The sequence below is a fragment of the Tarenaya hassleriana genome, unplaced genomic scaffold, assembly GCF_000463585.1.
Source record: "Tarenaya hassleriana unplaced genomic scaffold, ASM46358v1 Cleome14, whole genome shotgun sequence".
Classification (NCBI taxonomy): domain Eukaryota; kingdom Viridiplantae; phylum Streptophyta; class Magnoliopsida; order Brassicales; family Cleomaceae; genus Tarenaya; species Tarenaya hassleriana.
This window is the reverse complement of record NW_010964598.1, coordinates 753,221-771,055: the sequence shown is the minus strand read 5'-3', so window position 1 is coordinate 771,055 and position 17,835 is coordinate 753,221. Positions and strand designations below refer to the sequence as shown.

Sequence of the window (17,835 nt, the reverse complement as noted above, 5' to 3'; positions counted from 1 at the left end):
TTTCCCTGAATATGATGTTATGGTGCATCCCTGTAGAGGATGGTAAAGAGACAGCGGATCCGGATTCGCCTGAAAACAATCCTCAGTACACCACTGTTTATGTTGGCAATCTTGCTCCAGAGGTGAAATTCTTTTGGCTATATGCGCCTCTGTTCTTTGGATTGTTCGAGTTTGGTAGCTCTAGGCATCAATCTTTTTTGGCAGAGAATCACTCGTATATTCTTCTCTTTCCAGGTAACTCAGCTTGACCTTCACCGTCACTTCCATGCAGTTGGTGCTGGAGTCATAGAGGAGGTCCGTGTCCAAAGAGACAAGGGCTTTGGATTTGTGAGATACAGTACTCATGGCGAGGCCGCCCTCGCTATTCAAATGGGTAACACACATTCATACCTCGGTGGCAGGCAAATCAAGGTATACATACCACTTTTTACCTCGTCGGGCTTTTGATTCTATGATCCAGGTGTTAATTTAAAAAAAAAAAACGTGTACAGTGTTCGTGGGGAAGCAAGCCCACCCCTCCAGGAACAGCCTCAAACCCGCTTCCACCGCCGGCTCCAGGTCCAGCACCAATGGCGGGATTCTCGGCAAGTGACCTGTTGGCATACGAGAGGCAGCTGGTGATGAGCAAGATGGGGGGAATGAGCCCGCTGGGACAACATGCCCTGAAGCAGGCTGCCGCCGCTATGGGACCCAGTGGTTCGAGCCACCAGGTCCAGGCCCTTTACGACAGCGGGTTCCAGAACGTTGCGGCTGCTCAGCAGCTGATGTACTACCAGTAATGTAACGATCTCTCGCCATAGACCGAGTGAGTCATATTACTACATTTAGAGAAGCTTTTCTAATGTAAGCGTTTCTTTTTTCTGCTCTATAATTCGTGTGTTCGTCTGTTTCCCTCTGATGATTTGCCTTGTGTGCCCATCTTCATAATACTCGTTTTTCTTTTAATTTTTCGTTATGAGTTGTAAAACCTCCCCTTGTGCTTTTGTTTTTTTCTCTCTTTTTAATGTATATCATATTTGGTGCTGTTTAGGTGCATTGCTTAATTCGTATTGCATCTATTTGCTTTTCTGTACTAATTTGGTCACATGTGATGCATTTTTTTTATTAACATATGTTTGTTATTTAATGTGTAGATCGCGAAAATATTTTGTAAGATTATGAATTTTAAGATTTTATGTTGGTTTGTTTGTTATTTATTTATAATTTATTAAATTTAGATGATATAATTGTTTGCTTTGTATCGTATTTAAGTTAAAATCTATTTTTTAATGTCAAAATGTAATTTTTTTTATCTCTTTTAAAATCATAGACCAATTTTGTTTGGTTAGAGAACCCAATAAATTAGTATAGACCCAAGCATTTCATGAGGATTAGTTTGATTGATCCCAAACGACCTTTCTTAAACCGCAGAGGTTTATGAACTGTTAGTAGTAACTAGGCATTCTTTTAAAGCAAAAAAATGATGAAGAAACCAATGGTTGACCGTTGACTTGTCTGGAAACCACTGATTCTGTCTGCAAATCGAATCGATAACCGGAAAGCCGAATCTAAACCGGATGGAGACATCTCCTTTTAATATATATTTTTTTTTATTAATTTAATGAATCAACTTTCCAGGTGTGCAATGAAGTGGCAACGAAAGATCTTTCTCCCTCTCGTAGGTTACACCATGAACTGATTTTTTTTTTTTGGCAGCTGGGAAGAACCCTAACCAGATCTTCCTCCCTCTTCCATTTTCCTGTTCTAGAGCACAGGTGATTTTTGCTGAATCCTTAGGGTTTTTCCCTTGCTTTGTCGTGAGCCTCCCCTCTTGATCATTGGTCGGAGCGCATTTGGAGGTTTTTGATGAGCTTCTCCAGGAAGAGCCCATAAGGTTTCAACACAAGTGAAGAAAACTAGCGGATTTCCCTGTGAAATTCTGCTTGGCTTTTCTTCAATTTCGGGGTTCTCCTCAGTTTGTGTTGTTTTCCCAGGACCCAGTACTTGACCTCCAGGGAAATATCCATGGGGGTCTCGTTTAAGATTTCTAAGGTTGGCAGAAGGTTCCAACCGACGCCTGCCCTTGAATCGACAGGCCCTGCTGATGACACTCCGGAGCAGTTGAAGGAGAGCTTGCATGCGCCGAAAATCGAGGTATTTGATCGAGGATTATGCCAAAATTGACGCATTGGTGGCTGGGTTCGGGGCTGAACTTATGCGCGAGTTTATCGTTGAAGAAATTTTAGTTCTGGAAGTTGGAATTCTCCTAGACTCGAACTAAGTATTTATTTTGCTGAATTGCTGCAAGCTATCATCGGAGGAAGAAAAGAGATTAGCGTGAAATGATTGGCGACTTTCTTTAGCTCCGGTAATCTTTCCTTGATAGAAGATTTTTAGAAGTTCATTGGTTTGGATATAGATCTGCTGGGAAATCGCAAGGGAATTTAGATACAGTCATGTGCGTGCTTGCTTGTTTCCTTTGTGGGCATTTTACTCAAATGATCCTTACTTCATTGCGACATCATAATTAATTATAAATACAGTTGTGATTGATTCTAAATGGGTGGCAAAAAATTCAATCTCTTATTTTAGTCGTATACTAGTTTTATGTTAGTCGCAAAAATGTGAGAGAAAGGATCTTTCGGTCTTTTTTATCGAAAAGCGGTGTATAAATTGTTAAAAAAAATATTTTTTTTGGTGGTGTACCGGTGAAATTTATGCCACCCAAGTGGGTCATTTGAGTAAAATGCCCGTTTCCTTTTTACAGTCTTGAAAACGGATGAGGGTTGGAGAGGGATATGCTGAATTATTTGTTTTTGTTTCTCTTCTTGTCTCTCGAAATGCTTAAATACCGATTACCGTATCATTCTGTTTTGATCCAGGCCGCTGTTAAAAGCCATGCTGTTTGTGTTTCTGGATTCTCTAAGCCATCCACAACAGATGTGTCTCCAGGTTATCATTAGAATGACTCTTTGCTGATATTTTCACAATTCTGAATTTCTGAGCTTAATATTCAATCGAGTGCACTCATTTTACTTTTCAACAGAGCATGGAGTGTCTTCCATATTAAGCATATACTCAAATGGATACTCAATAGGAAAACCATCTGAGGTATGTCGTAGAACCTTGCTAAATCAAGTGGAGTTTACTCACCGACTATTGCTTTCAATCCTTACAATCCTGCCGTTCTTAATGTTCAGAATGATGCTGCACAACAGGCATCCTTTGGAGATGCTCGGAAGGTTCTACATCCATATGATAGGGCATCAGAGAATCCATTTTCGGTAAATTTCTTTTATTTTTCCTCTCTGTTTTGCTTCTCTCATGAGAAAAAAAATTCCTATTTGGTTGTCCATACAAATCATGTAAATTGGTATTTGGTGAATGAATATATGAAAAATTGCAAAATAAGTTCTTTTCTCATATTCATTAGAGGAGGAAAATACTTTTTTTTTGCCTGTTAGAGATGCTTTCTTTTGATCCAATATTGTTTTTGAGAAGTACACTACGATGTCTGTTTACCTTCATGACTTTCCTTCGAGTTGGTTTTTTATCATGGTAGAAAGATTCATCTGTTGGAGAAGGTCCAGGTTTTCACTTATAAATTCTAATACTTTCTCCTTGTCGCATGTTTCTTTCCATTAATATCTTTCTAGTTTTTATTCCACTGAGAAAGTATTCATATTTCTTCTGAATGCTTCAAAGGCCATCGAGTCTGGTAGACTTCCTGCGGATTTTTTGGAAGATATACCATGCAAATTTGTGGATGGAACAGTCATATGTGAGGTGAGTTATCTACTGTAATTTTTATTTGAACAAAACCTTCAATGTCAGCCATCTAGTCCGTGGTAAGTTTCAGCAGAGTTCAAAAACATGGAAAGAACAGCTCTGAAGCTACGAGTATTACTTATCACCTTAACGGTTTTGGTTTCTCATTCTAGTTCCTCTATTGCCTTCCATGAGTAGCTGCAAGCAGTTAGCACTAATGGAAATATTTAGAACGATAACTAAAATTTCCTTCAACAGAGATATACTCCAAACTGAATAAGATTAAAAAGGAGAAGCACTTCATTCTTAACTAGTAATAGGGCACACACTATTTGATTTGTTATTAGTGACTGATCGCCTTTATGGTAACCTTATGAAAAATCAGAAATTATCTACACACCAGAGTAAGTAGCAACAGAGGAGAGTTAAAGTAGATTGTGGTTGTATGCTTCTATCTACTGCTTAAGCATTGTCTTACATAACATTACATTTTCTTCACATATTGGTAAATAACCTGCAAGTGCAGGTGCATGACTATCGGAATCATGCCCCTGAGCAAGTCTCTCCTGTGATATTAAAAGTACGCCTTAAGATGTCTCTTGAGAACGTGGTGAAAGATCCACTAATATCAGGCAACTCATGGACATATGGTGATCACATGGTAATTTCAGTTGTTCTCAAACTCTTGGCTGAAGTCTCCGAGTGCTGAAAATCTTTGTACTGATCCTTGCATTCTTGAAGGAAGTGGAGTCCAGAATATTGCAAGCCCTACAACCTGATCTCTGCCTGGATCCTACACCAAGACTTGATAGGCTGTGTAAAAACCCTGTCTCCGTTAAGGTAAATCTCTTTGAATGCTTCCTGTGATTTTCTTCTTGGTTGCTTTATGTCTAAGTTGATCCAGAAATTTGTCTGCAGCTCAATCTGTCTCTGTCTGGTTTGCGGAGAAAGAGACTGAGGGAAATGCCACAAATGACAGTCATGCCCCAGAACAATATCCATGGGAAGATTGATTGCATAGATAGGATACCTGAAAGTTCGGAGCACGGAACTGTGTCAGGAGATTTAATACCTCGACAAGGCCAAAACAATCTGGTGGCCCAAAATCTGGGCGCAAATATGTTGGTGGGATTGAGATCTCAAACTTTACAAGATGCCTCAAAGCCTTTAATACCTTTGGTATCTCAGCAACAAAGATATCTGGGAACTGGAATTGTAAGACACATGCAGGATCAGGGGTCCAATTCTATTGGGGTCTCTGGAGCATCACCAGTAGGTCAAGATGTGATGATCCCTTATACCTCTGAAAATATTAACCCTGGTTCTTCTCTCCTTGGAAAGAGAGAAAATCAAGAGGGACCAATGTCCCCTATGTCTGGTTTCAATAAGCAAGCAAGGGTTTTACCAGTAGGAACCGATGGGGTTCCACAAGCACAGTTAGGCCAATGCATGGATAGCTTTCATGGAACAGATATGAATTGGAAAAATGCTCTTTTGCAACAGCAAGCTATGATGGGAAGATGTATTCAGTATTCAAATGCTAGGTTTCCGCCTCAGCAACTTGAAGGGGTTATGAATCAGGAAGGTGGCCCCATGCAGTTTCCAGCGGCACAGCTAGGTGCAATGCGGTTCAAAGCTAAAGAGGAGCCATTTGAGACTAGTAAATTTGATGGTGCCATGAAAAACGATATGCCGATGGCAGGAGCTGACACTAACGAGTTGGATCCACGGTCGAGGTTGCCGCATAATGCTTTTATGAGATCTAATTTCCCTCAAGCAACCTGGAATAACATTGGCCATCAGATTGAAAATGACCCGAGAAAAGGAGAACAGTTCAATAGAAGAAAATCGGCTCAAAGTCCTCATTTATCAGCTGGTGCTCCTCCACAGTCTCCACTTTCATCAAAGTCTGGTGAGTTTTCTAGTGGCTCCATGGGAACCCACTTTGGAGCAGTTGCAGCCGCTCAGAAGGATAAGGCAGCTGTCACCTCCATTCCTGCCATGGGGAGCACCCAGTCATTCACATCTAGTGCGAACAATGACCCAATGCAACAACGGCAACACCAGGCTCCGATGATTACAAAACGGAAGACAAATTCTCTTTCTAAGACACAAGTTATGAGCAGTGTTGGTTCTCCTGTCAGTATCGATAATATGAATGTTCCGCTTAATGCAAATAGCCCTTCGATGGGAACCCAGCCTTTGGCTGATCAAGCAATGCTTGACAGATTCTCAAAGATTAAACGAGTTGCTATGAGGTATGGAAGCTTTTAAACCTGTCAAAGTTGGGTCAATGATCCTGCGAATGATAGTATGCTTTTGCTGTTGATGCTTCTCACATGTTACTTGCTTCCCGTGAAATAGATTGTAGCTGTACCTGACCAATAAGTTATAATTCTCCTATTTCCAGTTTCTAGTTTTACTATGGAACTTGGATGGTTTTCCCATAAATTTTGTGTGATGCTCTTTTTGATCCAGAATTTTTCTTTCTATTCTCAGGTACCAACTTAATTGCAAAAAACATAAGGTGGATGAGCTCTCCCGGAGACCTCGTTCATACTCTCAGCAGCCTCTCAATGGTTGTTTTTCAACATTATCCAATAGCGATGACTACAAAGACGAGGTCAAACCATTATCAAGATCAATTATAGGTGGCAGTATGAATAATTGCAAGACAAGAGTCCTCAATTTTGTTTTGGTGGAACGTATAATGCAAGGTCTGCCTTTTTGTTCTAAACAGATTCCTGGACATTGATATGCCTTACGAACTTTTTCTCGTTCAATTTACTCCTATAATATCTTTCAGATACTGCATCATCCTTAGTCCCTAGAATAAGAACAAGACTGGTAATGTCAGAGAAGCTGGATGGAAATGTAGCATGGCATCTTGGAGATATAGATGATGGAGATATTTTTGCAGTGGAAGATTATCTCTCCACATTGCCCAATACGGTTAGTTTGTGGAAACTTTTTCAGTTGCTGAACTGCACCTTTGGCTTTTATACTGATCAGAATTCAGTTTGTTGCTATCCATTTTTATTTCTCATCTCCAAAATATATCTTCAATTTTGTGATGCTGCCTTTTCAATTTTGCCTATCTTTACTGGCTCTGAAGTCAAATAGATGATATAGTTTTGACGTTTTCCATTATATTGGGGTCACTAGACTGTAATCTGACTGTTGCCACTTTTTGTCAGAAATATAACATTATAACCTAATAAAATGTTGGATAATCCTAACGGGGCCACACAGTTCCAGTCACTGTTGTGAATATTTTGCTTAATTGTAATATCATCGAGGTTCTGCTCAACTCAAAGAAGGAAGAGTCAAATCCATTGATTCTTTATGGATGTCATTTCTCCTGTTAGTTTCTCCCACTTGCCTCTCCTACTGACTTGACAATGTAGCTTGTGCTAATGTGTTATGCTGACTTGCTTATTTGTCTTCACTTTTGTAATAGCAAGTTGCTGATCTACTCGCTGCTGAATTCCGTTCACTGGTATGTCTTAGTTTTGTTATTGAGGCAAAAAATGATGATATCAATTCTGTGTTCTTATCGACATACTATGTACGAGGTGTTTTACATGCTTATGCAGATGATACGTGAAGGATACATCATGGAAGAACATATTCAAGTGAAGTCAAATCGTGTGGATGTTGTTCCCAGTAGCAGCCAACAGAATTCTGCCAGTGCATTTCCTAGAGGTAACTCAGCAAATGAGATGCAACAGTATGGAGAAGCAACTGGTTAGGTTGGGAAACCGGGGAATACTGATAATGCCCCTATTAACGCAACACAGAACATACTTGGAAATGCAAGGATGCTTCCTCCGGCAAATTCTCAAGCCTTGCAAATGTCTCAAGGGCTATTGTCCGGTGTCTATGTGCCTCTCCGGACACAGCAGCCTGATGCACTTCCGGCATCACAACCGCAGCAGCAAAATCAACAGTCCATGTTTCAGCAGCAGCAGAGACCGTCCATAATGATGCTGACAAATCCATTATCGCCTGTTAACTCAATGGGCCAGAGCTCTGGTATTCAACCGACTGGTCAGATGGGCAATAAGCCTTCACCTCTCCAATTGCGGATGCTACAGCAGCAGCAGCAGTCGCAGCATGCCCAAATGCAGAGGAAGATACTGATGGGGCTAGGATCTGGTGTAGGTATGGGTAACAGTATAGCCTCCGGGCTTGGGCATATGGATAATCCGATGGGTATGGCAGGAATGGGTATTGGAGGGACTGGAATCTCGTCACCTATGCCGTCTGTTTCTGGCATCGAGAATATGGGTCAGAACCCGCTGACTATAAACCCTGCATCAAACTTGAATGCAATAAGCCAGCAGCTGCGCTCTGGCGCACTAACACCAGCACAAGCAGCTATGATGGCGAAACTCAGGATGGGAATGACGAACCGAGGAGGCATAAATGGAATTCCTGGTGCCAGACAGATGCACCTTGGTCCTTCGGGTCTTTCGATGTTGGGTCAGAACCCCTTGAACCAAGCTAATATGAGCCCCATGCAACGAGCTGCAATGGGTGTTATGGGCCCACCAAAGTTGATGCCTGGAATGAATCTCTGCATGAACCAACAGCAACTGCAGCAGCAGCATCCCCAGCAACAGTTACAGCAACAGCAACAATTGCAGCAGCATTCTCAGCAGCAGCTACAGCAGTCGATGTCTCAGCCGCCACAGCAGCTATCCCAGCCACATAGTCATCTACAGCAACAGCAGCAGCAGCTACAGAAACCGCAAGCTCAACAGATGCTGCAGCAGCAACTTTCACAACCACAGCTGCAACAGCAGCTTCCACAACCACAACAACAACAGTAGCAGCAGCAGCAAGACATGGCCTCGCCCCTCCAGTCTGTGCTTTCGTCATCCCAAGTAGGTTCACCATCACCTGGAATTCCGCAGTTTACACAAACCCAACAGCAACAGCTGCAACAGCCAAGCCCCCAAACAATGAACCAAAGAACTCCTATAAGTCCTCAGATAAGCTCTGGGAGTATGCATCCAGCAAGTCCACAGCTAAGTTCTCAGACACTTGGCTCTGTTGGTAGCATTACCAATTCTCCAATGGAGCTTCATGGTTCCAAATACAACTCTGCTGCTAATTCCTAATGTCTTGGCTGCCATCTCTATTTGTCAGAACTTAGAAGCAGAAAATAGGCTCGAATCTCATCTCACAGGTAAAGTAGTGTAAATGATGGTTTTGAAGTTGTTAGGGTTTAGGTTTCCTTGTAGATGTCAATTTCACATTTCATTTCATTGGAAATTTACAAGGCAGGAAATAAGCTCTGTTCTAAGATGCCAAATGTAATTTAAAAAAAAGCTACAAAGTAATTCAACAATGACAGCATTTGTAATGCATATTATGCTCGGTTTATAGTGCCTTTGAAGAGGGTATCTCATACAGATTTTATGCGGCATTATCTTTTCATATTATTTTTTAATGTAAAATCAGTCACTAAGACATGCTATAAAAGAAAAGTGTTACAAAATAGGCAAAGGTATTGAAATGAGTAAAGTAAGCCACAATATGTCATTACACGGATGATAACCAAAGTCTATATGGTAACAGACACACATACCCACAGAAGAAATATATCTCGATCTCCTGAAGAAAAATGTACGATAATAACAAGCACGAGATCTCGAACAGATGAATGTGTTCTCTAAAAGCTTCTTGAAGGAGACATCCCTCAAGAATCTCTATCTTTTAATCTGTATATAGATAGCATCCTTAACCACCATTCTGATATGTCCGATTTCAACAATGCAACCAACCCTACAAGGGTTTTGGCTCTTTCATCTCGGCTTCATGTCGTTTCCTTTGTTACGGAACGTGGAAAGCGAGAAAAACGATGCTCTTGGTGCTGTATAAAGGAAATCAAGAAACGAATGAGAAAATTCAGATTCAGAAAGAGAACATGTCTGTGGGAACACAAGGAAAGTTTAAGGTTGTCACCTTTGTTAGAGCTTCCAGAGATCTGGTGATCCTCCTTCAGTTTAAAGCTCGAGGGAGGAGCATGAATGGAACTATTTGAAGCTTTGAACAAAGGACAAGAACAACAACTATCTCAGTGTTCAGGATGATATCAATGTACATATAATGGGCATATGCGAGAGATGCTTTTCTTATCTTCCTCTAATTCAGACAAGAGAACAGAAACCAAAAAGCTAGTAGTCAGCAATGTGTCTGGTGATGAGAAATAAGATTCAAAGGCTGACCCTTTTGTCTAGAGTGATCTAAAGAGATAGATTTCTTACCTTGGTCACTGAATTCACTCTCGTGGAATCCATCTTCAGAAAGGTGACTTTGTAAAGACCCCATTCTTGATTTCCTCAAATCATCCGATGACCGATTTGCGAGATCTCGTCTATCTTCAGCATCATCATCTCCTTCAGATGTTGTTACCGATACCCAGTCCACGAAACTTTCTGCAGCACGGCCTTTTCTTCCAAATTTTAGCAATCGTTTGAACCCTTTGGTTAAATCCTTCCGGGACTGAAGCTGAGATGAATTAGCAATCATAGCAGGATTCTGAGCAGCTCCCCATTTCTTTCTCATTCGAGAACTCCAAGATGCAGGACTTCCGATGGGAGAATCCATGGAAGCATCGATGTCTGAATGCTCATTCGGATAGCCAAATGGGTGTTGCATGTTTGAATTCCATGAAAGAGGGCTTTCCCCTGGTGAGTCCAGTAACGAGGCAACAGTATGAAACGTTGAAGACACGGTAGCAGGCAAGTCAGTCATTGAACTGGAGTCGATCTGAGAATTAGATCTTAAGGGAGTAGTATCTCCAGTCCTGGTATTATCAACTTGATCATATTCCTCGCTCATTCTCGGCTTTTCGTCATCATCCTCAACCTCCACCATTTCCAGTTCTTCTGGTTCCTCTTCTTTCGGGACTTCAACCTCAGAATCAAGTTCATCATATCCTTCATTTTTCAAGTTTTCAGATGTATCTGTGGCCTTTACCTCTTGTATAAAACCAGCAACATGATCAACATCAATGACATTTCTCTGATTCTTCTCTGTGTCAACTCTTGCAGGGGCCAGCACATCATCAGAGTACAGAGTGGACAATTCTGTGAATTCAATATTCCCAGAGGAGCTTTTCCTTAACGATCTACGGAGCTTTTCTTGCTTAACAGGACCAGTGTTTCTTCCCTGAGTACGGGTAGTAGTTTTGGCAACCAAAGAAGATGGCTTCGTGTTTTCCTTTTTAAGGTCAGAAAAGTTGGGAACAGATTGAGCAAGCGGCTTTTCAGATCTTCGCCTCCCGGAATTGGTATTTGAAACTTTAGCTGATGGCTTTGGAATTGATGTGGTGGTGGTTCGGGGGTTAACAGAAGATACATTTCGGTTAGGCTGAAGCTTTTTAGCTTGGAAGCTTCTAGAGGTTGCATTGTTGCCAATGGCTTGTCCATTGGATGTCTTATCTTTCACCCGAGGTTTCTGATCTGAATATTCGGAGAAATCTTCATCTTCTTCGCTCTGAAATGAGCTTATTGGATGCTGTGAGAAGACAGAATAATCAAATTAGCCACAGAAGGTAAACAAGGTAACTCCCATGGTTAGGAAACTGAAGAGATAGCTGAACTATTCATAGAATATATCATCACAAGACCTAGTACTAGGAAAACGAATTTTATGAAGATACCTGATACTTTTTCATACTTGCCCTTGAGTTAAAAGATCTGAATTTCTCAGCACGATGGCGAGTACTTGAAAGGGAATTCTGCTTATCAGAGAAACCAGAAAACTTAGCCTTCATCTCGCTCTTACTTTGCTCGAGGGCTTCTTGCATGGACTTCAACTTAGTTTCCTTCTCAGCCCTATTCGAACTCCATTCTTCTCTCAGTTTTGCATCTCTTTTCTGCATATATTTCTCATAAAATTTTCCTCTAGAATCATCTGAAAAACTGAGGTCTGAAAAGTTCCGCCTCAGCAAATCCCCATTGTCACCAACCACCTTCCCCGTAGAGGGAGTGATAAGCTTTGAGAAATCACCAGAACCCCCGCCCGGATACATAGTATGGCTTCTTTTGTCTGGGAATGATCGAGGAGGTGCTTCTGATACAGCAAACCCAGAGGAAAATGACTGTTCTGTCTGCACAACTCCGGTTTCAGCTTGCTTGCCATACCCAGAAGAACTTGATTGATCCCCTGGAACACGAAGTTTATGTTCTGCAAAAAGCTTTTCAAGCTCATTTGCCTTCATTTTCAACTCATCGTTCACCCCACAGTATCCCTTTGACTGTCCTGTCCTCTGAACTTGATCCATAGATGTCATAGGAATCCTATCCATGTTTTCTTGGCCTACCCGCCTGTCATTCCCATCATTACCATCATCCCTTCCACCAGATGATTTTTGTCTCTGTTCAGAATCTGCAGGATGGGAAGAAACATTAGTCCACTGCATGCATATTAACGATATCTCTCCCAAGTAAAAGAAAAAAAAAACTTTGTTTTTTTTTCCATTCTTGAGCGCACTACATAGATCTAGCAGTCTTCTACTTCCATTTTTTCTCGGGAATTAAACTATAACTCCTTTAGATGCAAAATTAGAAGCCACCAGTTTTGAGTATTTGACAGCTTAGCTTATAATAATTTGAAGGTCAGGAAGACAAAAAACTCTGTTTGGCAACGTTCTATCAAACTGACCTGCAGAGGTTGGTTTCTGAGATACTGCTCTCTGGGAATCTGTTGTGTCTGATTGCTTGTTTGATGAAACTACTTCTTTCTTCCCCTGTCTGCCAGTAAAAGATCTTCTCTGGGGCTGAGAAGACACATTCTCATCAGTGTCGTGACATTGAACATCCTTGACTTTAAATTCCACACCACCTTTGACATGAGCATCAGAAGAGTGATTTGAATCAATGTCTGATTCAGACGGCGAGCCAGAAGTCACTTGAATTCCAGAACCCATTTTGTTCTCTACCTCTGCTGTGGAACTCTTCATTCTGAGATTAGATGCTCCTTGGTAACCAACATTCTCAGAAACACTCTTTGGCTCACTTTTGATAGAAAAAACATCATTGCCCGAACCCTTTTCTTGCTTTTTATCCTTTTCGTTAGATTCTTTGGGCTCTAAATCCCCTTTGGCATGAGGAACAGATAATGGAGTACACAAAGGACTTTCTGTGCTAGTGTCCAACTTCTTATCTGAGGCAAGATCTATGCTCAAGTCACTAACAATACTCCATCTTCTCAATACAGACTTCTCAGAAGTCGTAGGAGCTGATGAAACATCTGAGGAGAGCCTCCTCAGTTCGGTGGATTTACCAGGAGGCACTGGTTTTCCTCCAGAATTTGAGTTCTCTTTCTGTTTGCTCTCAAAAAGATTGATCCTATCCTGTACACTGAGCCGCCTGGTGTGGCCAGGCCGAACTGTAGAAGATTCTTCAGCGGAACTCCCATCCTTTTTCTCGTCTTTAACCGTTTTGGTACTCTTAGGACACTCTTGTGTTTGTTGTTCTGATTGCTCTACTGGGTTTTGTTTCTGGGTCATGTCAGCTTGTTCAAGACTAGGATGGTGTCTATTCTCTTCAGGCAGATTAGACCTACCGGCCTTTTGAATACCATCGGGGTCATCACTAGGTTCATTGACTGACATATCTGGTGTCCGCAATGACTGGCTTGTTTGAGCATTGACATTTAAGTTCCGCAAGTCAATCAGGTACGGCCTTCTCTGCCAGAGTGAGACAAATTTGCTGCACGCTTCACTGATAAAGCATCCGATCAAATGTGAAGATAATGTTACTATACTATACAGTAGCCAGATAAGAGGTCTCTAAACAAAAGGAAAGAAACGATAGTAGAGCTGCTTACTCCAAGCGATGTGCACCAAATCTATCAGCAAGAAGTTGGAGTTTAAAAACACTGTCAGGGTTGAAACCACTAGCTGATGCATTAGAGATTGCCATGGTTAAATCCTTCTTAACTGCATCAAGTCTTAGGTCTATAGCCCTTAAGAGCTCCTTCCTGCATATAAAGAAGAAACCAGTCATTCGAACTTCCTACACAGATAAGCTTATGTCCAAGAAATACACAAAGAATGATAGGATGTGTAAAAGACTCAAGAGGGTGATTGCTGGTCATTCGTAGCTTACTTAAGCCTATTTTGGCAATGGATAACGCAATGCAATTAATAAGGTCAAGCAGGAGGATACTCTTCTTAAAAAAAAAAAAATCAGAAAAACATGAATCTAAACGAGGATACCAAAAAGTTAAAAATTGAAACAAATTGAAAGCATAGAGTCTTACTTTGTGGCATCTGCCATGCCTCTTCCATAATCTGGATTGGAAGGAAAAAAGGGTCCAGAGGTGACGGTGTTAGCATATTTTGTAAACAGTACAGCAACTTTTTAAAGTTTTCATCAGATAAAAATTAAGTGAATTGATATATCGAAAAATACCAAAGGAGAATGAAACACATTAAGCACTCCACCCAGTGATCTGGGGCTGGTTATTCCAATTCGTATTCCACTTATCATTCAAAAAATGTGCAATATAAGCATGAATTCCAGTTCAGAGACATGATTAACCACACATGCAGTATTGTAAAGTTTCTAGTAGTTTCGTCAGTCAAAGAATTTATTTGGCTTTTGAATTTATAGCTCAAAACGTTCTAATCCCAATCATTCCTTATCTTTGCTTCTCCAATCAATCAATGTATCTTTGTTTCGACCTTACAAAAATGTGATGCATAGTATGAAACCAAAATACCCACCAGAAAAAGTGCTCTAGAAACATCTCTAACCATGAACATTAAACTAAATCCAAGGTTCGTTCTCTCTATCAGCTCTATAGATGTATGGAAAGAATCACAGGAATATATTCCTAATACCTTTTCGCTCTTCGAAATTGCAAACAAAATGAAAAAGGACAGGAAGAAATACATGCATAGTTACCAAAATAAAGTACCATCAATGAATTTCAAGTCTCAGGCAATTGACAAAATAAAACGAGGATAGATGTCCACCATAAGGGAACAAAAGCAAAAATTAGACACACCTGATCCACCATATTGCCGGTCCTCGTTTCCCTTATCAAAAAACAAAAGGCAAAAGCAAATTCAGTGAAGATAATTCAATATAGAATCAGGATCTATCCTCAAGTTCAACTGTGTCTATCACCTGAGAATATAAATTCCGAGCTGCTTCTAACTGTGACATCTCCAAATCAAATGTACTGACCCTTTCCAAAACTTCTGGATTACAAACAAATTGGACAAATCTGGAAGAGAAAAGGTTGGGCAAAATTATTGTTAAGAGAGAAAAAGCTACAATAAATTTTGAGTAAAATAAAAGCAAATGTTCTTGTTTTTCTGCTGTATCACCTCTCGAGTGTCCCTTTTGTGAACCAAGTCTCACCATCTTTACTTTTTTCCACCTCCAATCTAATAGAGGACTGACCTCCCTGAGCAGCTTGGGCTTCAAGAACTCTCAAATTATTTACAAATGGTTGAATCAATCCCGAAGCAAGCTTCTCTGTTTGTCCGTTACTTGATACAAACAGTTCACAACTGCCAGAAAGGAAACATCGATAAAGCTATTGAGAACATAATAGAAGAAGGATCACTAGAAGAGATCATTCACTAGAGAATAGATACCGACCGTGAATGCTTTGGTGACAACTGGAATACGGCATAATCAAGAATTGTATCTGACCTCATTTTCACTCAGATAGGCTCCTCCTACAAATTGTAAGTACAGCCAAAACTATATACCATAATTCAACTGAACATGGTCTCGAATTCGTGGAAAGGGGCCTGAGGAAACAAGAATTGGAAAGGATGTCCAATGACCCCAAATGCTAGTCGAACTGTAAACAACAAAATCCAATATCAAAAGCCAAGTTGATACATATCTTGAAAGGAAAAGATCAACAAACCGGGCATTTTCATCTAAGTAGCAATCAATCAAACTAGCTCAGTTTTTACACTAAAAGAACAGAGATCAATCAAACCAACTATAGAAAACCGAACAGGAAAACTTTCAACTCCTAAAGACGTCTGTCACCAGAGATAGATCCCAAAAAAAGGAAAAAAAAAAAAGAGCAGCGCCTGAACTATATATCTCCAAAGATGGAAACCCAGGATCCAAACATCTGAACAAGTATCTTCCTAGATCTGACTACAATCGCTAAAACAAAGAAACAAGAATCTTAACTTGGAAGTCCCACGAAAGGAGATATAACCCATTTTCAGATAAATCCGAAAAACCAAGCATCCAGAATCAAAATCTGGATCCGAAGACACTGGATCACTAAAATGCTGCTTTCAAAGAGCAGATGGTTGGGCAAGGAAAAAGAAAACGCACCGAGATCCTCGGGTTCTTTCCTCTTCTTCTTCTTCTTCAGGCCGAAGAACTCACCACTCAACCGATCCGGCATTGAACTGGGAACTTTCCATTTCTGGTTAAAATCCAGAATTTTTTTTTATCTTGATCGAGCTTCTTTCTTCCCAATTTCGGAGCTAGACTTCGAGAGAAAAAGCATAAGAAACCCTAACAGTGTCTGGAAATTTGTCGTTACTGCACTGGTTTTGCTCAAAACGCAATCTTTCTTTTTCCCCCACGCTGAAAGAGCTTTGCTTTCTCTCTCTCTCTCTCTCTCTCTCTCTCTCTCTCTCTCTACATACAAAAATAAACTGTAGAGAGAATGTGTTTTTCTTCTTCAGACAGCCTTTTTTTTCCCGTGGAGTAACAGACTGATGAAGCAAGAAATTCGAAAGACGCAAGAGTCAAAAAGAAGGTTCCACCAATAAATTCTAATTGACCAAAATGACCTTCTGCCGCTACCAAACCGGTTTACCTAACCGGATTAAGCAACCGAAAACCCCATTAAACCCGACCGCAAAACCAATTAAAGTCTTCAGTTTTCCAAGCTCCAATAAACTAATTTCCCTTACATACAGTCCAAAATCAAATCGTGATTTTTCTGTTTAATGCTTCTTACCATATTGGAAATAACTCGGGTCGGTTAGCGTAATTCTCACTGCATACCAAATCCGGTTTAGTCTCTGGGAAGTTGGTTTACTTAGATTGGGGCAATTTGGTAATGTTGTGCAGAACAAGAGATGTGGTGAAGACTCTACTATGTGGACCGATCCATTAACATCACAAATCCGAAATTTTAACGGTTAAATTTTTTTTTAGGACATGAGGGGAAAAAAAGAAATACGTAGAGAGAAAGGGACAGCAACAACGGAAGTACTTCCCGCATATTTTTGTTTCTTATAGAAAAATAAGGAAAATGGAGTTTTCCCTATTTTCTCCAAAATTCTTGTCCTCATAAAAGGAGTGCAGCGCATATTTTCTTATTTATTACATTAGCGAGAGAGCATATTTTGGAGTGTTATATGGAATTAAAATAAATTCATTCATATATAGTTATGATTTAATTTACAAAATATTTGGATATGATTTTTTTGTATAATTAAATTAATCAGACAATAAGAAATAAAATACAAATATTTTTGAAAAATGATATTTTAGTAAATGTCCATCCAAACTAAAATTGAGTAGAATTCAAAAAAAAAAACTAAAAATTTATATAAAATAATTAGATATAATTTAAAGTATATTCCACTGCATTTTTTTTTACTTCTCTTTCTTTGTATATTGTTTTTGTTGCAGTTTTTGGATTACTGTTTGTTTCCAAAGCGAATTTTATGTCTCATTTGAATGCATTATCTTGAAAAAAATTGTTATATCTCAAGAATATAGAATTTCTCATTTACCAAGATTTTTTTATACGTACGTCCACATATTCATATGGAATGGATGGGTAATATTCAAGTCCCGGGTTTTACAAAAGAAATTGAGTTTATCAAATAATTTAAAATTTTTTGTGACCATTAATTTGGCCCTATTATAAATATGCAAACTTTACCAGCAGAATATCCCTTATCGCTCTCTTTGGTGAAAATAAAATAAATGGCCATAAATATAAATATAATGGTATGTATGAATATGAACTATAAAACGACTTATGACAAAATACACGCGCGCGCGCGTCAGATGGTATATATATATATATATATATATATAGCGCACTACATAGATCTAG

The 17,835-nt window shown here is 39.9% G+C and overlaps 2 protein-coding genes and 1 pseudogene across 2 annotated transcripts in view; 2 read left to right on the top strand and 1 right to left on the bottom strand.

Moving 5' to 3' along the window:
- LOC104808067 (oligouridylate-binding protein 1B) overlaps nt 1–1,029 on the top strand; it is a 4,505-nt gene extending 3,476 nt beyond the window's left edge. The window contains exons 10-12 of the mRNA XM_010533585.2: nt 37–122; nt 235–411; nt 492–1,029. Coding sequence (XP_010531887.1) covers nt 37–122; nt 235–411; nt 492–779 — 551 coding nt within the window. The 3' untranslated portion in view covers nt 780–1,029. The remainder of the gene's footprint in view (nt 1–36; nt 123–234; nt 412–491) is intronic.
- Nucleotides 1,030–1,630: 601 nt separating this feature from the next.
- LOC104808066 lies at nt 1,631–9,167 on the top strand (annotated as a pseudogene).
- Nucleotides 9,168–9,257: 90 nt separating this feature from the next.
- Nucleotides 9,258–16,466, bottom strand: LOC104808065. The gene is made up of 12 exons (XM_010533584.2): nt 16,086–16,466; nt 15,381–15,588; nt 15,104–15,289; nt 14,901–15,000; nt 14,779–14,809; nt 14,029–14,059; nt 13,594–13,746; nt 12,427–13,487; nt 11,423–12,150; nt 10,023–11,277; nt 9,721–9,801; nt 9,258–9,628 (listed from the first exon to the last, which is right to left on the bottom strand). Exons 2-12 carry the CDS (start codon nt 15,437–15,439, stop codon nt 9,561–9,563), a joined length of 3,753 nt encoding a protein of 1,250 aa, XP_010531886.1. The 5' UTR covers nt 15,440–15,588; nt 16,086–16,466; the 3' UTR covers nt 9,258–9,560.
- Nucleotides 16,467–17,835: the final 1,369 nt, after the last annotated feature.

What these genes read in the sequence shown, in the direction of transcription:
- LOC104808065 (XM_010533584.2), bottom strand. Translation starts at nt 15,439, where the DNA reads ATGAGGTCAGATACAATTCTTGATTATGCCGTATTCCAGTTGTCACCA. An exon ending in CTCGGAATTTATATTCTCAG is followed by an intron (nt 14,810 to 14,900) that starts GTGATAGACACA and finishes TTTTTTGATAAG; the next exon opens with GGAAACGAGGACCGGCAATA. An exon ending in TTTGGTGCACATCGCTTGGA is followed by an intron (nt 13,488 to 13,593) that starts GTAAGCAGCTCT and finishes ATGCTTTATCAG; the next exon opens with TGAAGCGTGCAGCAAATTTG.